The 27,598-nt window shown below is 39.5% G+C and overlaps 2 protein-coding genes across 6 annotated transcripts in view; one reads left to right on the top strand and one right to left on the bottom strand.

Moving 5' to 3' along the window:
• Positions 1-5,642: 5,642 nt before the first annotated feature.
• On the bottom strand, positions 5,643-12,506 carry MED21 (mediator complex subunit 21). 3 transcript variants are annotated; one of them, XM_041735344.1, is made up of 4 exons: positions 12,429-12,506; positions 7,925-8,039; positions 7,327-7,427; positions 5,643-6,119 (listed from the first exon to the last, which is right to left on the bottom strand). In XM_041735344.1, exons 1-4 carry the CDS (start codon positions 12,468-12,470, stop codon positions 5,943-5,945), a joined length of 435 nt encoding a protein of 144 aa, XP_041591278.1. In that variant the 5' UTR covers positions 12,471-12,506; the 3' UTR covers positions 5,643-5,942. The 3 variants fall into 3 exon arrangements, with proteins under 3 accessions (XP_041591278.1, XP_041591277.1, XP_041591279.1); XM_041735343.1 differs by having other exon boundaries at positions 12,384-12,471; XM_041735345.1 differs by lacking the exon at positions 5,643-6,119 and having other exon boundaries at positions 7,361-7,443.
• An 8,293-nt stretch (positions 12,507-20,799) lies between these two features.
• The window catches only part of TM7SF3 (transmembrane 7 superfamily member 3), a 37,967-nt gene continuing 31,168 nt past the window's right edge, over positions 20,800-27,598 (top strand). Inside the window, exons 1-2 of one of the 3 annotated variants that reach the window (XM_041736548.1) lie at positions 20,946-21,012; positions 22,881-22,951. Coding sequence is in view for 2 of the 3 variants with exons in the window: in XM_041736546.1 (XP_041592480.1) it covers positions 20,922-21,012 (91 nt within the window). In the remaining variant the exon portion in view is untranslated. Of the gene's footprint in view, positions 21,013-22,880; positions 22,952-27,598 lie in introns of all 3 variants that reach the window. The other 2 variants (XM_041736546.1, XM_041736547.1) reach the window with 2 other exon arrangements.

Raw genomic sequence — 27,598 nt, 5'->3', positions numbered from 1 at the left:
TATTACTATTTCAGTCTAAGATGTTTTAAAATTAAGTTTTAGAATTTTTCCTTAATTTTTGTCTTATATTTGAGTTGTACTTATTCCTTGAAATATTTTTGATGGTATGAAAAAATGTTTTTGATATTTCATTTATTGAGAAAGAGAGAATGAATAGGAGGGGCAGAGGGAGAGAATCTCAAGTAGACTCTGCGCTGAGCCCAGAGTCCGACACAGGCTCCATCTCATGACCTGAATTGAAACCAAGAGTTAGACATTTAACCAACTATGCCACCCAGGTGCCCCTGGAAAAAATTTTAAGTATTTTCCTTCCATTTGTGGCTGGTGTGTTGTGCATTGTGGTTACATCCAACAACCATTCCAAAATATATCCATGGAATCCTCTTGATTTCCTCTCTGGGTTATTATTTCATCCTTATATAATACGAATCGTTTCCTTTCTTTGATAATTTTTGCGTCCTTTTCATAGCTAGATGTATTGCTTACGACTATCAGCACAAAGATGAGTAGATATGTTTACAGCAATCATCCTTGTCTTCTCAAACTGAAAATACACTTGTAATTCATATTTTAAAAATGCTTTTGTTTCTCCTTTGCCAAGTTTTTTCGTAAATAGATGCTGAATTTTATCAACAAGTTACATGATCATATGATTCTGATTTCGGCCTACTGTGACAAATTACTATTTTTAACCAAAGATCCCACCAATTATAAAACGTACCATTCTATGTTCCAACAAGGAAGCAAAAAACCACCACCCACTGAACATTCCAATTTAAGATACAATTAAGAAAAAAAATGGTGGGCATCTTAGAATTCATAAAAATACAAAATAACTTACAAAGATAAAACTTCCATGTATCCCTGGGATTAAACATAAATTTGTGATACAAATACAAATGTATGTATTTCTTAATACATACCTAATGGCTTTTAATTTGCTATTATTTTTGCATATTCATGAGAGGGATTGGTTTCAATTTTTACTTCTGTACTGTCCGTGAAATTTTAATAATGAGCTTTATGTGAAATTAGAGTTTTTCTCTCTGAATGTTTAACAAAATAAAACTCTCTAGACTTAATGTTTTCTTTGTGGAGACTTCTGACTGAATTTTTTTAAAGGCTGTATGAGCATAATTTCTACTTGCTACATTTTATAGGAATACATCTTTTTACCAAAAATTTTCAAATTTATTGGCATAACATTACTCAAATTTTCTAGTATTTTAAAATCAATGCATATGACCTCTTATTGTTTATTTACATCATTTTTTTTCCTTGACCAAACTTGCCTAAATTGTCAATTCTATTACTTCTTTTGAAGCCCAACTTTGGGCTTTTCCTTATTTTCTCGTGGCATGGTTATTTGCTTATTTTTTATTATTTCCTTCCTTCTTTCAGTTGGAACCCTAGCTCACGAATTTTCAGCCTCTTTTTTCCTAATATAACCACAGAAGGTAATACTTACATTTTTTTCCTAAATGCTTAGAATGCCACAAGTTTTTAACATCACTGGGTACTTCATAACTTAATAATTAACTTAATAATTAACAAAAATGACTTCCATTCCCATAGCACTTTTATTCAAAGACTTAATAAAAGAAAAATATTGAGAAGCTCTTGCTGTGGAGACTGACAGAAGGGCTGCAGCTCTGTGACAATGAAATTTACTCTAGTGGTCTGGTTGCAACTGCTACCTTCTTTCGTCATCAATGCATTCCAGAACAAGAAGCATGAGACTGCAGTTTTTCATGATGATTTCAGAGCCCTCAATAAAGCTCCATCTGCAGTATCCAGCACTATTAATCCTATCTGGATGTTTTCCTCCTCATAGAACCGTGTCCCTATTGATAGCTTCAGAAAGGTTCTTTGTATTCTCGTGTTGCATGTAGATAACCAAATGCAAGCCACGTGAATCCAAAAGTCATTACAGGTTAGGTTTAATGAAGAGCTCTGGATTCACAACTGGATATAAGGTTGTTGTACAGACCCCTGAGCCCTGGGTTTCCAAAGTCTGTCTCTTTGTGCGGTTCCTTTTTAAAGCCAGGAGGCACAGGTGCTGAAGACATCTTGACTAATGAGGATTTATTACCTGCCTCGAGGTCATCTCCCTTGCGTGCCTGCTGCACTCCAAGTCTCTATGTGTAATATTTTCATTAAGTTTTGAATTATGTCCTAATCTCTGTTATAATTTCCTCTTTCAACTCTGAGTTATTTACATCTCATAGGGTTGGGTTTTTAATATTAATATTCTCTTTATGAATCTTATCCTAAATGTACACATAAGATGTTCTGAGAGACAGATTTCTTATTACTTCACAGTGAATGAGTGCCTCAGCCCCCTTTGCCCCAATCTTAGCCCCTGGGGCTATGTGATGAGAGAAGAGTAGGTTTATTTTTACACAAGTGGTGTCAAGTAAAAACAAATCCAGACTTGAGTACAGAAAAACTTTATTGGAAAATGTTGTTGCAATGAGAATGCACTGACCATAAGATCTCCAATTGTCTCAAATATCAGGTGGAAAAGAACTATCTTTAATAGGAAGGAGTATGTAAACAATGATATAAAAATCTGAGTGTAAGGGAGTGAGATGAGCAGTTGATATGAGACAGTTGATCGGGGAAAGTCTTTTTTTTTTTAATGGTCAGTTAATTTTCAGGAGGTGTCACTGAGATACTATTCCACATTCCAGTGCAGGTTCAGACTGAGGGTTGATTAAAGTTCAGGAGTTTTTGAGGGGAGAAGACTAAAGTTTGATCCAGTTGTAACAGGGCATTCTGTCCAGATTGATCGATGGGGACAACAGTTCAAATAACCCTTTATGAGACAAAGAATGGGAATTTGGAGGTCTGGGTCTAGCATTGTCACACGTAAACAAAATCAGAGGGATAAAGGTAGTTCTTTGCAGGAAGCCATTTGACAGAAATACAATAGGATGGAGGAACTTAACTGTTTTCCAGGAACACAGTGTTCAACTGTCACTGGCCAGGCACTCCATAGGCAAAGGACAGAAAGATTGGTTGGAAACTGTTTTACATGTCACACACAAGACTACCTCTCTACTTTTAGCATGTCCTGAATGGGAGTATCTTCTCTGGCATTTATGTGGGGAATTATAAGTGTACATGAAGTCTATTCCAATAATACATTCACAGAAGCTATAACCACACTGTTATCAGGTCAGCCTAAGTTATATTTAGCAATAAAGTTATATTTAACTTCCTCACTGGTTACTTTGCTTAGACTCAAAGTTGAATTTGCATGTCCTCTCTCCTACTAGGCCAAGTATGATAGTAACCTGGGTGTCCATATCCAACAAAGCCATGAAGGTTTGTGTCCCTCCTTTCCTTAATCCCCCAGAAAATTCCAACAGGGACATAGGGACTATGGTCCTTTGCAAAGAGAAAGACCATTGCCCCATCTTTAAGGATTTTTCTCCTTAAAACAACTTAGATCTGGGTAGAAGGGGAGGGAGGGGAGGAATTGCAAGATGAAAGACATAGATATCCATTGTTTTCTGTCCTCCCAAAGCCGTGTACCAGGCAGCAAAATCATCACTGCCCATACCATTTCAGCTTTAAGGACTTCCTCATCCAACAGCCATGTACACAAAATGATGGCTAAGAGAAGCTACTGTATACAGTCTTTATGACTTATCTTATAAAATCTTTATGAATATTTCAGAATATGTATTACCCTTTTTCTATAACACCTTAAACCAGAAAAAAACAGGTAATTTCAAATATAAAAATCTCAGGTAAGGATAACAGTAGTCTACCAGCTTAATGCTATATAACTTTTTACACTTCTTTCTTGCAGCTAATTGTATTATTCAGTACTTTGAATATTACTTTCTTTTGTCAGTTCCTTATCTTCTACCTCATGCTAGTGTTTAAAAATTCATTTTATTTATTTATTATTATTTTTTAAAGATTTATTTATTTATTCATGATAGAGAGAGTGAGAGAGAGAGAGAGAGAGGCAGAGACACAGGCAGAGGGAGAAGCAGGCTCCATGCCGGGAGCCCGACACAGGACTCGATCCCGGGACTCCAGGATCGCACCCTGGGCCAAAGGCAGTTGCTAAACCACTGAGCCACCCAGGTGTCTGATAAAATTCTGATAAATTTTAAAGGGACACCTATCTCAATCAGGAGAGTATGTACTTCTTGATCTTGGGGTTCGAGCCCCATGTTGGGTATAAAGATTACTTAAATAAGTAAAACTTAATGGGGTGCCTGGGTGATTCTGTCAGTTAAAAGTCTGCCTTCAGCTCAGGTCATGATCTTGGGGTCCTGGGATTGAGTCCAGCATCAGGCTCCCTGCTCAGCAGGGAATCTGCTTTTCCTCCTCCCTCTCCTCCCTGCTCTGCTCATTCTCTCTCTCTCTCCCTCAAATAAAATTAAAAAACAAAAAACTAAAACAAAAAACCTTAAAGAAAGAAAAAGAGAAAGCAGAAAGCAAGCAAGAAAGATTACTCATGGGGCACCTGGATGGCTCAGTCAGTAGAGCACGTACTCTTAACTTCAAGGCTGTAAGCTCAAGCCCAAAAGATTACTTAAAAATAAAAATTTAAAAAAACTTAAGTAAAATGCATTTTAAGTGATATCAGAGAGAATAAGCAAACATTTTAATATCTATTGGTATGGTAACATTTAATATAACTTTAAAAATTAATGATTCTATAAATTGTATTTTGGAGTTAAAATGTGCCTCTAAACAATATTTTTCAAGAACTATGGAAGAGCTGGATTATGATGGGAGTAACAGAATCTCAGACTATTGTTCTTGCACTTTCTTAAACTCTGGGTAGTACTAGATTGCAGGAAATGTAGCTGAGCATATTCTGAAAACTGTAGCCTCAGGAGGCAGAACAAGTTACAATATGGAATACATTTCAACTCCAGCATTCTAGTGGAAATAATCAGTGGATTCAAGAAGAATAAAGAGCTGGCTGCACAATCATATTTGATAATACTCATACAAATGTAAGCAATAATAAACTAAGGTAGAATGCAGAAAATGAATTAAAGTAACTGATGTAGCAGAATTATGTTCTGGTCAGATTAGAATGCAGGAATAAAGACTAAAAGGTTAACAAGATCAGATGACCGAAACTTCAGATAGAGAAAAAGGATGAGAAGGAATCAGTAACTCTGGGAACATACGTTATTATGCAAATTAAGAATGAAAAAAGCAGGTCAAAAAATATGTGAAAGGATAGTTCAGGATGAAGAAAAATCCTCTCATAATAGCATTGCAATTCTATGATAGGAAAGACGATCATATTGTAACTTGTTCTGTCTCCTGAGGCTTTTCTCAGTAGAAACACATATGGGAGATGAAACAAAATGGGTATGAGGTTCTGGAAAAAGAGGAATGTTTCCATAAAAGTGATCTAATCTCTCACCGAACTACACTAACCCTAAGTTTCTTAAAAGCAATATGGTTTCAGAAACCCTCCTTGCTCAAACTCCAAATTTATATAATGTCACCTCTGAAGAGGCAGAAGGGTATCAATCTATATTGAAATGTCCCATATCTCTACATTTACCATTTCTCCTTTGGCTTGAGGGATATTTGATTTGCAAAAAAGACTGTAGAAATTTGATAAAAATAAAAATAGAAATGTCACAACAGAATTTTAAAGTACATCTGTTTAATAATAATATAACCATTAATGCAATATCTGCCTCAATAATTTCATTCCGATAATAAAAAAAATGATGATACGATGGTTTAAAACTGGTTCAATCGCAATTTTAGAGGCTTATTTATCAAGAGTGAAAATAGAAGACTATTAAAAAATAGCTAAAAAGGTAACATGTGTCATAGTGCTTAATGTTTCTGTAACTGTTGGTAAGGCTTACATCTAAATTTGATGCAGAACTCTTAATGGCACTGAAATAGTTCTTTTCTCACCCACATAGTAGATACCGGTACTATGAGTCTGGAAGAGACTGGCTATGGGTACCACTCCTTGTCTTCAGTTGTGACTGTGCAATATCAGCAAGTGCACTTTGTATCTTTTCCAGAAGCATGTCCCCTCGGTAAACAACATCCTCCAGACATGTAGCAGCTTCGTGGTTTTCTTCTTCCAGCTTATACAAGCTAGCAGCCTTTGTAAGATACAAATTTAAAAATCTTTTGAGAAATGAAAAACTTGGAGATTAGTTAAGAGTTGAGAAGAAAAAAAACTGCAGAAGTATTTATTTTTAAATCTGGATGATTCTGCAACCATTATGAAAGATTTTTAAGTGTCAGAAATTCTAAAATCAGGGGACGCCTGGGTGGCTCAGTAGTTGATCATATGCCTTTGGCTCAGGGCGTGATCCTGGAGTCCAGGGATCGAGTCCCACGTCGGGCTTCCTACATGGAGCCTGCTTCTCCCTCTGCCTATGTCCCTGCCTCTCTCTCTCTCTCTCTCTCTGTCTCTCATGAATAAATAAATAAATAAATCTTAAAAAAAAAAAAAAAAAGAAACTCTAAAATCAGGTAACTTTTAAGGAGCTTTCCCTGTATGAATTATTTAAAAGAATTAATTTTCAATTAGAGATCTCTGTCTAGATGTGACACTCCAGATGTGACACTGCTTTTGGACACTACTATTCGACTCCACACCCAGAATGCCACCCTCCTCTCATTCTTTGCTAGGAAAAGAGCCAAACTGAGAAGACTAAGAAGTTTCCTTATAGCTCAAAATTGGACAACCATATATATTCAGCATGATCTTTAATAGACTACAATAGTTTACAATTAACAAAACTTCCATTTTAAAACTTAATTTTGGGGTGCCTGACTGGCTCAGTCAGTGGAGCATGTGACTCTTGATCTCGGGGTTGTGAGTTTGGTCCCCATGTTGGATGTAGAGATTACTTAAAAATAAAATCTTTCAAAAATAAATAAATGAAACTTAATCTTAAGGAAACTTTGAATATTGTAACAAAAGGTATCAAATCTTTGGGGCAATGACTGGCTCAGTCAGAGGAGTGTTGTGACTCTTGGATCTTGGGGTCATGAGTTCAAGCCCTCATGGATTCAGTGTAGAGATAACTTAAAAAAAAAATCTCCTGGGCAGCCTGGGTGGCTCAGTGGTTTAGTGCCACCTTCAGCCCAGGGCATGACACTGGAGACTGGGGATCGAGTCCCACATCGGGCTCCCTGCAAGGAGCCTGCTTCTTCCTCTGCCTGTGTCTCTGCCTCTCTTTCTCTCAGTGTTACACACTCTCATGAATAAATAAATAAAATCTTAAAAAAAAAAAAAAAAAAAACCCTTTAATCAAAATACTCTACTAGCAAATTTCTCAAAGGAAAAGAGATTTTTACCTGTAAAGCAGCTGTAGATTCTTCACTGGGTAATGAATCTATCAAAACATCAATGTCTTTTGCTGTTCGTGCAATTAGTGCTGCAAAAAGCTGGGCATATTCTAAAGAAAGATATTACTCATTTAGAATATTAGGAAATGTCAAGTTTTCAGAAGTAGAAATTAAATTTGAACCTAATGAAACCAGAGAAGGTCATAAACTTTTTCTGTACTATGCTCTGAATGATTAAAATGTAATTCTAACACACCAACCCTATCACATGTTTTTTTAGGACAGCATGTAGATTCTTCACGTTTTTTTAGGACAGTATGTCAGTCATTTGAAAAAAGGAATATGTAAATGGAATGCCTTCCTTATTAAGGCCCCTCAAGTGAAATTCTGCTAAATTCATGTAGTCAGCTCTAAAGGAATAACAATCTGCTTTTTGTCATGAACAGAATTATGAGATGTAGAATGACGAATGAAATCATCTTTTATAACAAAACTTACAGTAATATTCTCAAACCATAAGTAAGCTGTATTTCTCAATAAATTTAATATTAAAAGATTATAAAGATTATAAGGGTCAAATGAAGAGAAGCCAAGAAAATCTATTTACCTTCTGTAGGATTAGCTGGCTGATCTTTGTTAATTGCTGTCTGAATATTACTGAAAGAAGCAGGAGGACCACACTGCTGCAACACTCCAATGGCATTACAAAACTGATCTGCAAGCTTGAAGCCAAAGAAAACGTGTCAGAGTTAGAAAGGACTGATCAGTTTTAAAGATTTTACCAGTAACAGCAACAAAAATAAGTTTCTATAATAACAATATCTAAGCAAGGGAATAAAACAGGAAGAATCTGGGATAAAATTAGCTAGTTATTATTAACAATGATTAAATGTTTAATCATGCAAGGAAACTAGGTTTGGTATCAACATAGTTGAAACAGTTAAAAGGAAATACAAGATAATCTTTGTTTTCTTCCCAAGGTAACAGAATGATAAGACAAATATATGCCAACACTTGTTACAAGCATAAGTAGGGATTTTTGGGGGGTAGCGGTGGAAGAAAGCAAATCTGACTGGCAAATATGTAAGTATGGCCTTAGGATAAATTTTAAAATATGTAATTTATATACAAAGTATTTGATCCCTTTTTTGAGACTAAAGTAGTTACAACTATAAAAAAAATAGTGGGGAAAAGACTCCACCTGAAGAAATTATAAGGCCATGATGCATGAATGAAAAAAGAAACTGTGGTACACACACACAGGCACATCATTCAGCCATTGAAGAAAAACGGGGGAAATCTTGCCATTGCAACAAGAATAGACCTTGCGGGCATTATGCTAAATGAAATAAGTCAGAGAAAGACAAATATTACATGATTTCACTTATATGTGTAATCTAAACAAAAACTGAGCTCACATACAAAGGGTAGTTATCATGGTTATGGTTATGGTTATCAGAGGTGAAGTGGGGCTTATGGTGGGCAAAAAGGGTGAAGGGAGTCAAAAACCTTCCTATCCCCTTAAGTCATGGGGATGTAACGTACAGTATGGTGACTATGGTTAATACTGTTTGTATATTTTAAAATTGCTAAGAGAGTTACTTTAGAAGTTCTCATCAAAAGAAAAAAATGAACTTTATAACTACAGTACAGTGACATGTTAACTAGATTTATTGTGACTTCACAATATATGCAAATAGTGAACCATTATGTTGTACACCTGAAACTAATGTTCTGTCAATTATATCTCAATTAAAAAAAAAAAAACAAAACCTCTACCTTAAGTACTTGGAAATGTTTTCCTCTGTGACTCAAGCTGTAAACTCCCAGTGCTCTAACAGTATTCCTTAAGCAGTTTTGAAGACAAGAGAATACCAGTTCCTTACAGTTGGCAAAGTTAAAACTCCTATCCTCTCCACCAGCTTCCCTCAATAGTCCTGACCTATTGAATCTCACTTATTTCCAATCAGTAACTATTTCCACTAAGTTTCTCTGCCATTTTTTAAATGACAGAACTCAAAGTCAACTGTTTCCTTTAATATCTAATCTTACTGAGACTCTCAGTAACTCTTTATAACTCTAGTTATAAACCAGTCTAACTTCAGACTCTTAATCTCCTTTCATCTTCAAATAGTTCTATTTTCTTTTCATTCTATCATCATTGTAACAGCAGGAGTTCAATTATCTCACAACAGAATTGTTACAATAGTCTCCTTCTAGTTTTCTAGTTCATTACTTATTTTACCCTGCTTAAAAATCCTGAGGTCAGGGGCATTTGGGTGGTATAGCTGGTTAATTGTCCAACTCCTGGTTTCAGCTCAGGTAGAGATCTCAGGGTTATGAGATCAGGCCCTGTGTAGGGCTCCACTCTCAGCAAGAAGTCTGCTCAATATTCTCTCCCTCCACCTTTGCCCCTCCCACTGTGTTCTCTCTCTCAAATAAATCTTTACTTTTTAAAAAAAAAAATTTTATTTATTCATGAGAATACACAGAGAAGTGAGAGAGAGAGAGGCAGAGACACAGGCAGAGGGAGAAGCAGGCTTCATGCAGGGAGCCCAATGCAGGACTAGATCCCAGAACTCCAGCATCACTCCCTGGGCTGAAGGTGGCACTAAACCGCTGAGCCATCCGGGCTGTCCTCAAATAAATCTTTAAAAAAAAATTTTTTTTTAAATTTGAGCTCACCCCAACATGGCCTTTAAGATTAATCGCCAACCCTTCAGGCTATTTCAAAGCTTTCGATAATCTAAGTCAACTCTACTTCTTCATTTTCTACTAATTCCTTCATATATACCTAACTAGTGATAAATTCATTCCAGACTATACTGTGTTGCTCATGTTCTGCTCCTTGTAATGGCACAGTAGTAAGTGCTTAGAAGCTATACAAATGTGGATTCCAATTCTGGTTCTAGTAACCTGAGTATAGTTTTTAATTTTTAAACTGGGAACATTTTCACATTACACCACTGTTCTGAGGAATAAAGAAAACACACAAGCATAAATATTCAACACAGTGGCTATCTGTTGTGTTCTTCAAAAGCTCTCTCAAGATCCATTTATTCAATAAATATTAAAAAAAAATCAACTCTATGACAAGCATTGTAATAAACATTATAATGAAACAATGAACAAAGGCACAGCTTCTGCCCTCATGGAGTTCTCAGGGGGTAAAACAAATAACTTTAATAATTTTACAAATAATTACAGTTCAGATCAATGCTTAGAAGATTTCCTTTACTTCAGTTCATATCATTCTCTATTCCAATTTACCTCAGCACTTACATTTGAAGGCGCTTGATTCATTATAACCACCTAACAAAATCCTACTTTTGAATTATTTAAATGTCTTGAGTACATGACATCATTCCAATTAGACTGTAAACTCCTCAAGGAGTATTTTTCTGTAAACATGAGAGTGCTTACATACACATTAGGCATTCACACTAGTTAACCTAGAGATTTCTCTCCAAAATCCAATTATCAGCATGCTTACCCTGGAGTCAAGGCCATATTCACTGTCTCCTATTATCTCTCTGGTTACAACACATGTATGAATATGCAACATTTCTCCTAAAATAACATTTGTGCCCAGCAGCATCGTTACAATTTGATTCTGAAGAGCCTCAAAGGAATATCTCCCAGAAGTTGGCTGGCAGCCCACGCATGTCACCATAAAGTAGAATTTATCTTAGAGGCTTCATCAACCTTTAGGGGCTAGCCCTCTCAGTCCTAAAAGGTCTTATTTTATTTACGGAGTAAGTCAGTTTTATTTTTATTTTTTTTAAATACTATTTATTCATGAGAGAGAGAGAGAGGGGCAGAGACACAAGCCCACTCCATGCAGGGAGCCTGAGGTCTCCAGGATCGCACCCCGGGCTGAAGGTGGCGCTAAACCGCTAAGCCACCGGGGCCGCCCGGAGTAAATCAGTTTTTCACAAGTCGATTCCCCCCTCACTTGAAGTGAACCAAGATGGATGCAACAAGAATCCTAACTTCTTATCTTCCGGTGTGAAAAAAACTGGCAAGGGACCAGATACTTCGATTTTCCAGTCAACATATTCTCTCTCTACAGACATTTGACCTGGGATATCAAATTATAAACAAATTGACAGGCAGCCCGGGTGGCTCAGCGGTTTTGCGCCGCCTTCGGCCCAGGGTGTGATCCTGGGGACCCCAGATCGAGTCCCGCGTCGGGCTCCCTGCATGGAGCCTACTTCTCTTTCTCATGAATAAATAAATAAAACCTTTAAAAAAAAAAAAACAGATTGACAATGAGAAATATAACTAATGGCAAACTGTTGAACTCTTTATGGTCATGAGCACATGAATCCTCTGGTTCGCATGTACTTTCCAGTCAGGCATAACAGGAAAAAATAATAAGGATCAAAGTAAGGGGGTCGGCTTACAAGATCTGACCCTTAACAGAAAGTAGACTTTTTGCGACACATTAAAGACTTAAATAAATGGGAACATATGCAAGGATTAGAAGATTCACTCTCCTAAAGATGTCAGTTTTCCCCCAAACTGATTGATGCCAGGGAGCGCCAAGAGATGGAACGAGACCCTTTGTCTCTGGGAACCAACGAAGAGGAAACAGAATTTCTCACCTCACCATCACTCCAGGCTCAACCTGCAAAGTCCTGACGCAGGAATACTCTCGGCTGACATTTAACAAAAAAATATCCAATCGTCAGGAGCACAGTTTCTCCTTCGCGGCTTAACACTGATAAGGGAAAAAAGGAGCTTCTGCCGCTTTTCCCCTTACCCCCGAAAGAGAAGTGAGCCCAGAAGTGCGACTGGCAGTAAAATAAAACTGTTCCCAGAGAACAGGACAGGACCGTGACGCCTAAGTGTCCTGACAGAGAGATCCCCTACTTTTCCGGTGAAGAGGCTGCCGCTCCCTCAGCTCTCCGCGAAGCCGGCAGCCGGCCTCAAACCTCCCAGGACGCCGCGCCGCCTCCCGCCGCCGCCAGCGCTGTCTGCGGAAGCCCTGCCTCAGGCCGCTCCCCACTTTCGTGTGTTTTTCCCGGGGCCCTTTGCCGCGCCCCCCCCCCCCCCCGTTTTACCTTAAGAAAGGGGAAGACAGAGACCAACAGAGCAAAATTGCTCACCGAGTTCACCGCGTCCTGCAGCTGTGTGAGCCGGTCCGCCATGTTCCTCCTGCAAGCTCCGGAGGCTAAAGCAGCTGCTCGCTCGCTATTGGGCAGCTTCAGGACGCGTCGTAGCCAATCACAGGCCAGCGTTCTTGGAGGGGGTGGAGTCAGCGGCCCTCCACGCCCGGCGAGTAGAGCGGGGGTGGGACTTTGGCGAGGCTGTATTGCGGCCAGCTCCGCCCGCGAAGGCGCCTCGCGGAGGTTATTTTGAGTGACTTTGGGGGGGGGGGGGGGGAGGTTGTTCCGAGTTCCTTCGTTGTGGGTCCAGCAGACTCGTTCTCGAGGTTTTCGGGTGATAGACAATTTTACGGAGATGGTTAGATGCTGCAATTTTTAAAAGTGATTTCCCCCATTTTCCCGTGCATATTCGTTTTTAAATATTGCCTTGAATACTTACGTTACGTTGGATTTCCAGGTGGATCACCAAATATATACACAGCAACCAACTCAAGAATACTTGGGGGTCGCGATCCCGATTTTAACTTCAACAAATCCAAATTAAAATTCACCAGGCAATCTTGGCTGTGTTAGGGTGTCTCCTTTTGGGGGGTGGGGGTGGAGGGTGGAGGGGGTGATGGGACTACCCAGGTGAAGACTGGGTGCGTGCTTTAATTCTGAATGTGGGTGTGCTGGGGAAGCTGACACACATGGGATGGAAAGCGTCCAAAACAACTAAGCACTAAATCGAGCTGTATTGACCGCGTAAGAAGAAAATGGTTGGGGGCAGCCTGGGTGGCTCAGCGGCTTAGCGCCGCCTCCAGCCCAGGGCGTGATCCTGGAGACCCGGGATCGAGTCCTACGTCGGGCTTCCTACTTAGAGCCTGCTTCTTCCTCTGCCTGTGTCTCTGCCTCTCTCTAATAAATAAATAAAATCTTAAAAAAAAAAAAAAAAAAGGTTGGAAAAGGAAGGTTTTTATAGGCAAAGGTGAGTAGCAGAAGAGTGGCATCTGGAGTTCAGAGGTAAGGTGTGAATGCAGTTAACTAATAAAAATCTCGCTCCTCTGACAGCGAGGAAGAACAGAAGAAGGTTGGTGGAGAGGAGAGTGGAGGAGGTTCCTGGAAAATTAGCCTTATGTGTAGGTAAGGGAGGGGACAATTTTTAAACAGATAAAGTGTGCAATTTATACTTAGCCGTGAGACCTATTGAGGATTTAGTGTGAAGGAAGATAATAGGAACTTGGTATCTGGAGCACCTGGCTGGTTCAGTGAGTGGAGCATGTGCACTTGATCTCCCGGACCTATGTTCCATGCAGCCCCAGGTTGGATGTGTAGAGACTACTTAAAAAAATAAAAAAAGAAAAGAAAAAACAGAACTTGGTATCTAAGGAAAGTTATAGCTAGGGGATACTGTGACAAGAAATAAGCCTGGAATCAGCAAATGACTGGTTTGTGGACTTGGGATAGACTTATACACCCTCCCTATCTGGCTGATTATCCCTGATTATCCTACTGGAGTTGGGGGAAGGTGGGAATTATCCATTGAAAATTCAATTTGTAAAAAACAGAAAGAAAGAAAGAAAATTCAATTTGTCACATTTGCCCTAGTCCTAGCTGGGAAGCTGTACTTTACCATTCCTTCCCCTCAATCCCCAATCCACATTATCTGCTAGGACCTAATTAGGAACCTCTCCAGGTGAGTAACCTACTCCCACATAATGGGAGTAATGAGAGATAGCTCTAATTTGTTTTAACTAATATGGGGTAGTCTTGTGACTCTCTTCTCATCCTCAATTGGCAGTACAATTCACTGAATGCTTGCCACTACCAAGAAGTTTGTTAGGTGCTGTGTTTGCAAAGATGAATAAACCAGGGGCTCATTAGGAAGAGGGCTTTGGGGGGAACCTGGGTGGCTCAGTGGTTGAGCATCTGCCTTTGGCTCAGGGCATGATCCTGGGGTCCTGGGACTGAGTCCTGCATCAGGGTCCCCGCGGAGAGCCTGCTTCTCCCTCTGCCTATGTCTCTGCCTCTTTCTCTCTCTCTGTCTCTCATGAATAAATAAATAAAATCTTAAAAAAAAAAAAAAAAAAGGAAGAGGGCTTTGCAGTTCCAAGAATGAATGGGTTGGGCCTAGACTAGGATGTTGACTCTGATAAGAGAAGAGGAAAGGTTTGTTTTGAAGGAAATGTTAGCATGAGTTGGTGCCTGGTTAGGTATAGAGGAATGAATGAGAGAGCCCATAAAGGAGAATACCGTTTTGTGGCCTGATTGAAAAGAACCTGGGCACCTGGCATAGAGGAACCACTTCAAGACAACTCATGTACGACACAACTTTTGTCCTATCATTACCTTCTTACAGGTTTTCAGTAGCTCCACTAAGACCTCAGGTTGATGTACAGCAAACAGATCCAGCTGCCTTTCCCAATAATATTCTGAGTGAAATCACATTATTCATCCTTGGTCCCTGAAACCCTTGGTTTTCAGGTTTCTTAAGACTCTTCTGGTGATAGACACCTTTAAGAATCAGATGTAAGCTATGACCCTTTCCCCAGACCAGGCTAAAATTTTGTGTATATTTTTAAGGGGCTTATGAACCTCCTGAAGCTGTGAACTTCAGGGAAAAACCCACCTGCCCAGAACAGTCTCTTATGTCTAGCTCAGGATTTTTCAATATTAGCACTAATGGCATTTTAGGTCAGATTTTTTTGTTGTTCTAGAATGCTGTCTTGTGCCTTGTAGAATGTTTAGCATCATCACTGTCCTCTACCCATGAAGTGACAATGGAAACTCCCCTTCCAGTTCTGACAATACAAAATATCTCCAGATATTCCCCAATGTCTCCTGCAGGGCAAAATTACTCCCATTGAGAATCACTCTTTCCTCATTCTTTACCCTTATCCAAGTAATTTCTTTGCTGCTATTTCTTTATCTTTTACAGTTTCAACCTTTCAGTGTAAATTTTATGAATTACTGGAGTCCACATGGACTTCTCCTTTTTCCCTTTTATGATTTTGACACTCTTTCATATGTTTTCTCATTTGCTGTTCTTGCATTCCCAACTGGATTATGTGGTTTGAAGAGCAGAAACCCAGTATGACATATCTCTTAAACACATAATTTTGGTCAGTATGTTCTTTTAAACTTCATATAATTTTTTTAAGTTCATTTATTTTTTTAGTTCTTTCTACACCCAGTGTGGGGGTAGATCAAGAGTCACAAGCTCTTCTGACTAGGCCCACGAGGCATCCCTAAGCTTCATATTCTTAAAAGTTTCAAACATATAAAAATAGAATAAGGGTAGCCCAGGTGGCTCAGCGGTTTAGCGCTGCCTTCAGCCCAGGGCGTGATCTTGGAGTCCCAGGATTGAGTCCCACATCAGGCTCCCTGAATGGAGCCTGCTTCTCCCTCTGCCTATGTCTCTTTCTCTCTCTCTCTCTCTCTCTGTCTTTCATAAATAAATAAAATATTTAAAAAGATAGAATAATAAGGCGGACACTCATGTATTCATCACCCAGCTTCACTTATCAACTCATAGCCCATCTTGTGGTATTTTGATTTTTTTAGATCTGTAGTGACTTTTTTTTTTTTCAGGAAAAAAAATCATTAACAATTCTTTAACTTAGCATTCTAGACTCTTAACTACCTTTATTACCTACTCAGTCACAATTTATTAAAGATCTAAAACATTCCAAGCACTGGGCTAAAATACCACAAATAAGCATCTGCTATACCAGACTCTCTTTGTTCCTTTGTTGACTATCCACTCACCTTATTTTAAACATTTCTTTTTTTAATACAATCCTTCCTGAAACCCTATAATAAGTTCATCGCTCCCAATGTTCACCACAATTGTTCCTTATACTTCTGTTATTGCACTTAGCATATTGAGATGTAATTATTCATATATGACTAATTCACTCACTATCATGGGCTGCTTGTGGTCAGGAATCATTAAAATTGTCTCTGTGTTTCCATTACCTAGCACCCAGCATTTAGCCTGGCACATAGAAGCCGATGAGTGCATATTTGGGGACAGAATGAATACATTTCCTAGCAGAATGATTTCCATATAATAGTTACAAAGTAAACATTTATTGCATTTAATTTAGTAAGTATCGTCAAAATAATGTAACCCACAGGAACAAAAGAGTTAAAAAAAAATACAGAGGGAAGGTGAGATTAGAGTGGGATAAGATAAATAGTCAAGTTTCACAAAGGGCTGCTGAGTTAGGGACAGATGAGGCTATGCAGGGAAAGATAAGGGAAAGGCCTAGGGTCAGACTCCCATAAATCCCAAGGAAACAAGAGATAAAGCAGCAAAAACAGCCATATGTCAATCACTCAGGAAAACGCAGAGAAATCTCAAGGCCAAGGGCTCCCTGGTTAGATTTTCAATAAAAGGCCAGCCAAAAAGCCTTCAGTGGCAGCCCTGTCGGGACCCCTCTCACTCCTGAGAGTTTTCTCTGTATCTTTGCTTAATAAACTATCGCTTTACTCATTCTCTGTTGTCCGCGGGAGCCATTCAAGATTACCTAGCTCTCCCTATCACTGCCTTTCCCTTGGAGTCCTGTTCCCATCTCTATTCAAGATCTTGTGTTTCATAAAAAAGTCTAGGATAGGTTGCTTGCCTTCCTTCCTTCCTTTTCAAAATTTTAAGCAAATGTTAAGGCTCTAGTTATCTATATCTTGGATTTAGGAATCTTCTCAGTTTTTGCATTTCAATTCCCAGGAATGACAAACTCATCTGCAAAGTTGCTGAGCCCATTTGCTTCACAGGTTTCCAGTGGAACTGGGACATGAACAAGGAACCTCAGCCAATATTCTTCCCAAGCTGTCACAGTATTTCATTTCAAAGTCAAGGTACTAAAGTCCTCTTCTGATTGCTGACATATCTGTCATCAGTTGTCCTCTGAAGGCAAAGGGAACTGCAATTCAAAGAAAAGGGGTGGGGTGGGGTAGACAATGGGGTGAGTTCAGGAAACTGGAATTAATTCAGTGTAGCCAACACAGAGAAATTGTTTAGTTGCAGCATGAACCTGGAGAGATGGACAGAGGCTACATCATTAAAACCATTGTGTCATAGTCAGGAAGGTAGACTGATATCCTGAATGCTTTTATAAGAAAATCTTTAAAATTATACATATCTTTTAAAAATTAATGTTTAATTCAAAAGCAATTCATATTCAATGTTGAATTTTTCCAAAGTGCAGAAATGTGGAAAGAGAATCATGCTTGGGGCATTTGGCTGGCTCAGTCAAATGTCTGACTCTTGACCTCAGCTCAGGTCTTGATGTCAGGGTTGTGAGTTCAAGTCCCACATTGGGCTCCATGCTGGGCATGGAGCCTGCTTTTAAAAAAAAAAAATCATTCTTAATCCAATCACCTAGAGATAACTATTTAAACATTTTGATTTTTTTCAACTCTTGTATGTTTATAAACATGAATAAAATGAAAACAAAATAAAGATCATACTACATATATTTATTGCTTTGTAACTTGCATTTTCATAAACACTTCACAAACAGTTGCCTTCTAAAAACATGATTTTTGAAGGGCTACACAGTATTCTCTTACATAGATGCATTATGGGTTATTTAATCAATTCCTTATTGTTGGACACTTAGATTAGTTTTTTTTTTTTTTTCTCTAAAGCTTGATGAAGGGGTACGTATGTGGGTCAGTCAGTTAAGTGTCCTACCTTTGATGTTGACTCAGGTTATGATCTCAGGGTTGTGGGGTTGGGCCCCACGTGGTGCTCTTTGCTCAGGGCACAATTGGCTTGTCCCTTCCCCTCTGCCCCTCACACCCATGTGCTCTCTCAAATAAATAAAATATTTAATACCTTGATAGTTTTATGCACTAATTTTGTACAGATATCTAATATTTGTACATATATACATACTTAAATCTTAAAGTGGAATTATCACACCAAAGGTATGGATATTTTTAAAAAATTTTATGCAGATTATGCTTTAAAAAGTGTGTTAATTTATACTCCCACTGGTCCTATCTTAGAATGTCTACTTCTCAGCTCTTGCATCCACACTGGATATTCTTCTAAAATGTTTACAACTTAGGTCTTAATTTTTTTTTATTTATAGATTTTTAAAGTCTTATTTTGAGAGAGAGAGAGAGAGAACATGTGCAAGTGGGGGTAGGGACAGAGGGCAAGGGAGAGAGAATCTTAAGAGACTCCATGCTGAGTGCAGAGCACCACATCAGGTCCGAAATCATGACCTGAGCTGAAATCAAGAGGTTAAAAGCTTAATAGACTGAGTCACCCAGGTACCCCTAGTGTCTTAATTTGATTTTTGTGGTTTTTGTTACTAGTGAGTTTGGAAGATTTTCATTTGTTTATTGGCCATTTGGTTTTCTTCTCCTCTTATTATTTTTTTTCAGTCATTAACTTGATTTCTTTCTTTCTTCTTTCTTTCTTTCTTTCTTTCTTTCTTTCTTTCTTTCTTTCTTTCTTTCTTTCTTCTTATTTATTTTAGAGAGAAAGAGCAGGAGCAGGAGCAGGAGGGGCAGAGGGAGAGGGAGAGAGAATCTCAAGCTGGCTCCTGAGTGCAAGCCCAAGACAAGTGGATCTCACTACCCTGAGATTATGACTGTAGCCCAAACCAACAGTTGCCCAATGGTGCCCCTTGACTTTTCACATTGTTGTTGGTATTTTTCGACTTTCATACAATTTAAAATTTTAAGTAGCCAAATCTATCAATATCGTCCTTTATTATTTCCTCCTCTTTTTTTTTTTTTTTTTTTTGCTTAGAAAGTTCCTCTCTTGAATTCTTCTAACCACTTCCTGCTTGGTGCTTCCAGATTCAAATAGATTTTTGCTTAAATAAACTCTTTTTAAAAGAAATTCCTTCCATTCTGAGATCAAGTTTTTTTTTTTTTTAATTTTTTTTTATTTATTATTTATTATAGTCACAGAGAGAGAGAGAGAGAGAGAGAGAGAGAGAGAGGCAGAGACACAGGCAGAGGGAGAAGCAGGCTCCATGCACCGGGAGCCCGACGTGGGATTCGATCCGGGGTCTCCGGGATCGCGCCCTGGGCCAAAGGCAGGCGCCAAACCGCTGCGCCACCCAGGGATCCCTCAAGTTTGTTTTTTTGTGAACGGAATATATTTCAGGGTGTCTGGGTGGTTCAGTTGGTTAAGCATCTGACTTTGGCCCAGGTCCTAATCTTGGTGTTTTGGGATTAGCCCTGCCTCTGACCCCCAGCTGAGCTCGATTTTTCCCTCTCCCTCTGCCCCTCCCCCTGCTCGTACTTGCTCTCTCTTTCTCTCTCTCTCAAACAAATAAATCTTCAAATAAGCATGCATTTCTTCCAACTCTCTTATGCTTTTAATGAATACTTTGGGATTTCATTTTGCTGGGGTGAGATAAAGTTCTAATCCTGCCTCCCCCATGGGGTGCAGTTAATCAGTTATCAGTTTATTAAGTGCATCCATTGATTCAAACGCTACCTTTATTGTAATCGCTCTTATCATCATCATTCTGGGATTTCATCTATTGAGAGTTCTAGGAATGAGGACGTGTGGGACAGTGAACAAACACCGATGGGATAGACAGTGGTACCAGAGCTGTGAACCTTTGGATCAGGTGGCGGGAAAACAGGAAGAGGGTCGTGCCTGTTTAAATTATGGTGATTGCTATAGGGTTTTAGTTTAGTAGTGGAATAACTGAATTTGTATTTTTCAAGATAGTTGCTCATTAAAACATCCAAATGAAAAGTTAAAAGAGGAGGGAGAAGAAAACAGAGGACTCTTCCCCTAAATAACTGAGTCTGTATCTCGAATCCCACAATTGGCCCACAAGTCACCCGCCACGTGGCCTACAGGTGGAAAATTGGAGAGAGGAAGCTGGGTAAGGTCTTGAGTCTTCGAGGATATTTGCTAGGAGAAAATGAAACTCTATCTTTATATGGGGAGCTCGTCACTATAGAACTAAAATCCACCCCCCACCCCCCTACCCCCGTCCCCCGCATTTGCGGGTGGGTTTCGAGGTCAGGATGCGCAGTCTTCCTTTTTGCAAAGGACAGTTAAACGCGGCCACAGGAGCGTGCAGACGTTAGGCCGCAACAGAAGGTTACGGTGGTTTTCGTAAGTGGTAAAGGTACAAAAGTGAGAAGTGGAGGTTACATCACAGAACTTCCTGGGGTCCCTCGCCCCCCCGCCCCCACCGATGCGCGCGGGCCCGCGAAGACTCCGGGCGGCGCGGCGCGGCGCTCAGCGACCCCGCGGGGGCGCCGGGAGGAGGCGCGCGCGGGCTGGAGCCGCTCCCGGGTGCTCCCCGGTGGCGCGGGCAGGGGGGGGGGACCCGCGGCGGTGACGTAAAGGGGGCGGGGAGAGGCGCGGAGCGGGGCTGCGGGGTTGGGGCCGGAACAGGAAACCCCTGGGCGGGCGCTGCGGGGCGGGCAGGTGTGCGGCGGGGGCGCCTGGCCAGGGATGGGAGCCGGCGCGAGCGCCCCGGGCTAGCGCGGGCGAGGCTGCGGGGCCGGGCGCTGGCTGCCATGGGGCTCCTTCGGCTGCTGGTGCTGGCGGTGCTGGCGTCCGAGCCCGGCGTGGCCGGTGGCGCCGAGACCGTCGGGAATGCCAGCGAGGGTAAGGTTAGGGACGCCGCGCCTCTGCAGCCTCGCGTCAGGCTTGCGTTTCTGGCGGGGTCGCGGGGCAGGTGGTGAGTTCGGATCCGGCGGGACTGGACCAAGGTCCTTTCCTGCTGTAGGAAACTCATTGCTCAGGAGGCCTCTCCATCAGCCTCCTAATTTAGGCGGAGGAGTTGGGAAAGGTTAAGGAACTCTCCTGTGCAGGCACGTTTTTAATCTCTCTTAGGTAGCAGCCATGTGTTTGTAGGTTGAATTTAACGTCTTAAAACACCCTTTTTGGGGCAGCCCGGGTGGCTCAGTGGTTTAGCACTGCCTTGCCCAGGTTGTGATTCTGGAGACCCAGGATCGAGTCCCACATCGGGCTCCCTGCATGGAGCCTGCTTCTCCCTCTGCCTGTGTCTCTGCCTCTCTCTCTCTCTCGCGTTCTGTGTCTCATGAATAAAATCTTAAAAAAATAAAACACCCTTTTGCTCTCAACTGGTATGTCTGAGACTCAACAGTGAGGCTCGGTGCAGAACTAAGGACTTTATTAATAATGTTCCTCCAAACTGCTGCGGTTCTTTACGCTCCAGAATCTAGATGCTTTGCAAATTGGTTAAACGCTCTACGGAGTTTGAAAGGAAAAGTGAACCCAGAATGGGACTTTGGATAGTATAGGTCATATGCTCGGTGAATGCGTTTTAGTAATAGCTCGTGATTTGTTAATATAAACCGTAAAGAAGCAATAATTGTGCTAGGCTGATGATAATCATGTGCTTTTCCATGAGGTTAATCACGTTCGTTTTGAGCTTAAGAGACCAGTTGTAGTTCTGAACCAATGTATTTTCTGAATAATGTGGTTGTGTTCCTAACTGCTCATCTGAGAAAAGCTCTTGTGCAAACTGAATCATAGAATCATTGCCCAGGACTTAAGGCTGAAAAGGGCAGTTATATATTTGCAGAAAAATAGCCTCGATAATAATAGGGCACTGACATTTCACTGTGTGCAGTAACTGCCAGGTGCTTTCCCTGGCATTGTTATCTAATCCTCACAGCTCTAGGAGAGGATTATCCTCCTCACTTGCCAGAGGATGAAGCTGAGGCCCTAGATGATGCTCATTACATGGGTGAACTGTTAATAGGGGCACAGAGGATATTTGAACCCAAGTGTGTCTTGCTGCAATTTTAATTTTCATAGTCCTTCCACTTCAACAAAGCTGCTCTCCAATAAGAATATTTTACTTAGTATGGTGTGTTGCACTTAATTCTGTGAATTCTCATGAGGGAGGTAATGGTGATGCTATTCTCATTTTATTTTTTAAAGATCAGAGCATGAGCGAGTGAGCGTGAAGGGGGAGGGGCAGAGGGAGAGGAAGAAGAATCCCGAGCTTGCTTCCTATTGAGATCATGACCTGAGCAGAAACCAAGAGGAGGGCACTCAGCAGACTGAGCCTCCCAGGCATCCTGCTATCTCCATTGAAACTGGTGAAGAATTTGAAAGGTTCAGTTTGTGGTTGATCATGGCTCTTGAGTCAGGAGGGCTGTGAGCCACATCTGTTCTAGTTCTGTACTTTTGTATTTAATATGTCATTCTTTGCATTTGTATTCAGTACTTTACATGGAATTCCATAGTAATTGGAGTTGAGCAGAATATCATGTGGGCCTTCTAGTATTTGTATTTTGCGGGTAGTAAATTTAAGGTAGCAGGCCATTTGTGTGGTTCCTTGTAAGTGATCTCTTTTAAAAGTATGTGAAAGATAATGTGTACATTTCTGTTTCCTTTTAGCTTTTAGGGTTAATGAAAACTCCTAAGATATAAATGAGAAATGACGAGGCCAACTAAATGCCAGCCAACTTAAGTATCTGAACTGCTTTTGTTTTTAATAGTTGATCTGAAGAGAATTATGAAGACTTAATTTCCCCAGATCTAGAATTTGGTTGTATCAAAGCATAAACAGGTAAATTTTAGTAAAAACAAAACAAAAACACCAAAATAGAGCTGGATAATTTTAAGGTTCAAGTTTAGGATCTGATTGGGAAAGAAAAGGGAAAGATTAGGTTTGGGCAGCTCTTAGAAAGAAATTATTGGAAAGAAAAATGACTCTGGGTAGGAATGGAGGAAGGGTATGAAAAATACCTGAGAGTGCCTGGCTATGGGTCAGATGGCAAAAAATATCTTTGGCAGAAAAAGCAGAGCCATTGTTTTGTAGAGGAGAGCCATAGCCTCAGTGCTATGTATCCATGTTAGCCATTTGTCTGCAGTATCATTTGATGTGCTTTTTCCTTCCCACTCACAAAGTCATAAGATCTAATTATGCCTCATAAAGTGAATCCCTTTCCAGATGGCCTGTTAACTTCTTCAGGATATATTTTGGATACATGTCTTCTCTTGCTGTGTCTGTTTTTATAAGTTGAAATTAAATGCACATAGCCAGACTATACTGTTAAAGTCTTGATTTTTAATATTTTTCCGTGTTGCTCCATGGAAGTCTCTTTCTCGTTATGATGTTTATGATGGACATATTGGGTATGTATAATCCTTTTCTCTCTTCTAGTTTATTTGTAGGGCCATATAGAATGCCTGACTTCTTTTTTTTAATAACGAGATGAGTCTCTGAAGTCCTGGAAAGCTACAGGAAGTTAATAATGCTACTTTATTGTGTAGCATTGGACAGTTAAGAATTTTTTTTCCTATTTTATATTTCAACAGCCAAATGATGTATGAAGTACATGACCTCCATTTCACCTGGGGAGACTGAGGCCCAGAGGTCATAAAGTTCAACCATCATTCACCAAACCTTTTCTATGTGGCAGCTGTGTGACTGGTACTGTACTAGACACCAGTGTGTCAAATATAACAAAGCCCTGCATAGCCAAGAGTCAAACCACAACTGGTTTGGTGAATATGCAATCTTCTATAAAAATTGTGAAATGGCTAATAGACTGCCAAGGTAATACTGCCAAAGGATTTTCATACGGAAGTTAGGTTAAGGGTGACCAAGAATAGGAAAAAATATATTTATCCTTTCCTAATTCATCAAACATTGTGTTAGGAATTCTCAGACCTGACTGAACATTAGAATCACCTGGAGAACTTTTTAAAAAGGCAAGTTGGTGAAGAGACAACTAGAAATTTAAAAGAGAAAATAGAGAAATCTATTTTCTAAACATAGAATATTTAGGAGTAATTATAATGGACTATGTAAAGATTTCTACAGAAAAAAAACATACATTCTTGAGATAAATTGAGAAGCTAAATAAGCAGAAGGTTATTTCAGTCATAAATTAGAAAATTAGACTAATTACATAAATTAGAAAATTTTATGTTATAAAGATATCATTTCTCCCTAAAATAATACTTTCATTGCCATCCCAGTCAGATTCCTGGCAGCTTTGTGTGTGTGTGTGTGTAAATTGACAAGCTGCTTTCTAAAATATATATGTAAATGAAAACTGGCTAAAATAGTCAAGACAGTCTTGAAGAGAAAACAAATTTAGGGCAGAAATGAAGACAATGTAGTATTGGTGTTAGGTTAAATGAATATACCACTGGATTACAATTAAGATTCCAGAAACAAACCAACACATGGTCACTTATGTGACAACTAGAATTGCAGAGTAGAAGGGAAATGGTGGTATTTTCAATAACGGCTGCTGTGTCAACTGGATATACGTACGGAAACATGAACCTTGACCCCCTGTCTCATACTCTATATGAAAACCAATTTTAGATTGATTTTAAACTTAAATGTCTCAAGTAAAACAAAGGTCTAGAAAGTTAACATGGGGAATGTGTTCTTATGATCTTAGAATATGTTGGCAAAGATTGGGTTAGAATGACACAAAAAGGACTAAGCATAAAAGAAAAACTCAAGAAATTTGACTACATTAAAATGAAAACTTCTGTTAAAGGTAATGAGAGAGGGAAAAGATGAGCTACAAGAATGGGAGAAGATTTAAGGACAGAATGGTCACATCCATGATGTTTAAAGAACTAAAATTCAGGACAGTCTGTGTTTAGAGTGGGCCAAAGTCTTGAACATAGACCCTTTTACCAGGAAAGTATCCAAGTAGCCAATAAACAAAACAAGATATTCTTAACATCTTTAATAATTAGGGAGATGCAAATTGAAATCACAGTGAGATACTATTATGCACCCAACAGAGACACTGATGCTACAAAGTGTTGGTGAGATAGTTGGGCAGCTGGAATACTTTTCCATGAGTTAATAGGTGTGTAAACTGACAAAACCATGTGGGGATAAATAACTGTAAGGCAGTATCTCCTAAAGCAGAACATAAGTATACCCTGTTACCTGATGGTTCTACTCTTGGCTTCTACCCAAAAGAAATGTGTACATATGCTCACCAAAAGACATGTACAAAAAAAAAATTTGGGGTTATTCATAATAACTTCAAACTAGAAGTAATCCAAATGTTGATTAACAGAAGAATAGATAAATTGTGGTATATTCCTTTTATGAAGTATGCAGCTGTAAAGATGAGTAAGTCATGGTGACAGTAGCTTGGATGAATTTCATGGGTATGATATTGATTTTTAAAAAGCTAAATACAAAAGAATTCATCTGGGCAGCCCGGGTGGCTCAGCGGTTTGGCGCCTGCCTTCGGCCCGGGGTGTGATCCTGGAGACCCAGGATTGAGTCCCATATCGGGCTTCCTGCATGGAGCCTGCTTCTTCCTCTGCCTGTCTCTCTGTCTCTCTGTCTCTCTCTTTCTCTCTCTCTGTCTTTCATGAATGGAGGAATAAAATCTTCAAAAAGCAAACAAAAGAATTCATCCTGTATGATACCACTTAAATTTCGTAAGTAGGCAAAGTCCATCGTTGGGGTTTGAAGTTAGGATTGTGGTGTCTCTAGGCAGGAGGGAATACTTAGTGATTGGAAAGGACCACAAAACCTCTAAAATGGTAGAATGTTCTTTCTTAACCTGACAGTGTACACTTTGTGCGTTTCTCTGTATGAATGTTATTTCAGTAAATGTTTTTTAACTGACACTTAGACCCTAATCCTTTGGATTTTTATTTAACCAGTTGGATAGGGACCCAGGCAGCAATAGTTTCTAAAAAGCATCTACAGATGATTGTAATGCGCAGCCAGGGTGGATAATCACCATTCTGTATAAGAATTTCCTTCTAATAATGACACCGTATACAGAGAGAGAGGCAGAGGGAGAAGCAGGCTCCCTGCACGGGAGCCTGAAGTGGGACTGGATCCTAGGAACCCAAAATCACACCCTCTGCAAAAGACATGCTCAACTGCTGAGCCACCCAGGCATCCCAATACCTTATAAGTTCTATAGAAAATTTGAAAAATAAGGAAATGTGCAAAAAAAAAAAAAAGAAAAAAGAAAAAAAAAAAGAAACCATTTAAAATACACCATAGGGCGCCTAGGTGGCTCAGTTGGTTAAACGTCTGCCTTCAGTTCAGGTCATTATCCCAGGGTCCTGGGATTGAGCCCCACATAGGGCTCTCTGCTCAGTAGGGAACCTCCCCCTGCTCGTGCTCTCTGCTCTCTCAAATAAATAAAAGCTTAAAAACAATACACCCCCAGAGGCACCTGCTTTTAATATCCCTACGTACTTTGTCAAGTGATCAGATTTTTAAATCATAAATACACTGTCTCTTTTATTATCTTTGCATCTGTCACGTTCCTACTACAGGTATTTGACTGGGAAAGGGGGTTAGTGAGATGTCATCTTTCCTTAGCTTCTGAAAATCCAGGAAGTAATAAGGGAAAGTTGTAGCCAGGTGTTTTTCTTAAAGTCAGAAGCAGAGGCTATAACTTAATGTTCTGATCCTGATCATTATATATTTTCATACGGACTATTTGTTTTCATTTCTAATTTTCTTAATGAGAAAAAGACTTCTTAGGTATTTTAATCATTTAGGGTCAAAAGTGATCTGTTACACTGTAACAGCAAAAACCTTCTCATACAGGTTTTACCACCTGATAAATATATATGCCTTCTAGAAGACTTTTTCACAAAGACAACTATTTCTTATTTTTTATGCTGAAATGGTAACAGCCTATATGTTCCCCAGTAGGGGATTTGTTGAATAATTATGGTTACTTACAGAATGGAATATTATATAATTTTTAAAATGGTAAAGCTTGAATTATTTCTGTTGATATGCAGAGATATCTAGGACCTGTTCAATGGGCTATAGCAAACATATTTACATTTTTCCATGTATTTAGAAATACTCATTATGGTATCTGCCTAAGTCCTAAAAGATGTATACCAAACTGTTAATAGTGATTATTTCTGAACAGTATATTTGCTGTAGGAAATAATTTTGTCTACATTTCTTTTTTGTAATAAAGGTTATATATTATCTGGAAAGATAGTACCATTTTAAGGGAAGAACAAAACAAGTGACAAAAGTGTTAGGAGAGTGTTATCATTTTGTCTAGGGTGTGTTGCTATTCTTATAAATTTGAGATGAAGACTTGAGGTAGAATCTGTGTTTTAGGGACATTAAGAATGGAGTTTTTTTTTTCAAAATGTGCATCTTTCTGATAAGAACATTTCACCATCATTATAAAAATTTGATTAATAGTGAAATGTATATAGAAAAATCCCT

The sequence above is a fragment of the Vulpes lagopus genome, chromosome 21, assembly GCF_018345385.1.
Source record: "Vulpes lagopus strain Blue_001 chromosome 21, ASM1834538v1, whole genome shotgun sequence".
In the NCBI taxonomy this organism is placed as follows: Eukaryota; Metazoa; Chordata; class Mammalia; order Carnivora; family Canidae; genus Vulpes; species Vulpes lagopus.
The sequence above is the reverse complement of the archived record's forward strand: the minus strand, read 5'-3'. Positions and strand labels throughout refer to the sequence as shown.

Bases quoted from the DNA above. Each gene is read 5' to 3' on its own strand.
- MED21 (XM_041735343.1), bottom strand. From the start codon at position 12,470: ATGGCGGACCGGCTCACACAGCTGCAGGACGCGGTGAACTCGGTGAGC. The intron at 8,040-12,383 runs GTAAAACGGGGG...TTTGGCTTCAAG, and splicing joins CTGTCTTCCCCTTTCTTAAG to CTTGCAGATCAGTTTTGTAA. The intron at 7,428-7,924 runs GTAAATAGATTT...ATCTTTCTTTAG, and splicing joins GCCAGCTAATCCTACAGAAG to AATATGCCCAGCTTTTTGCA.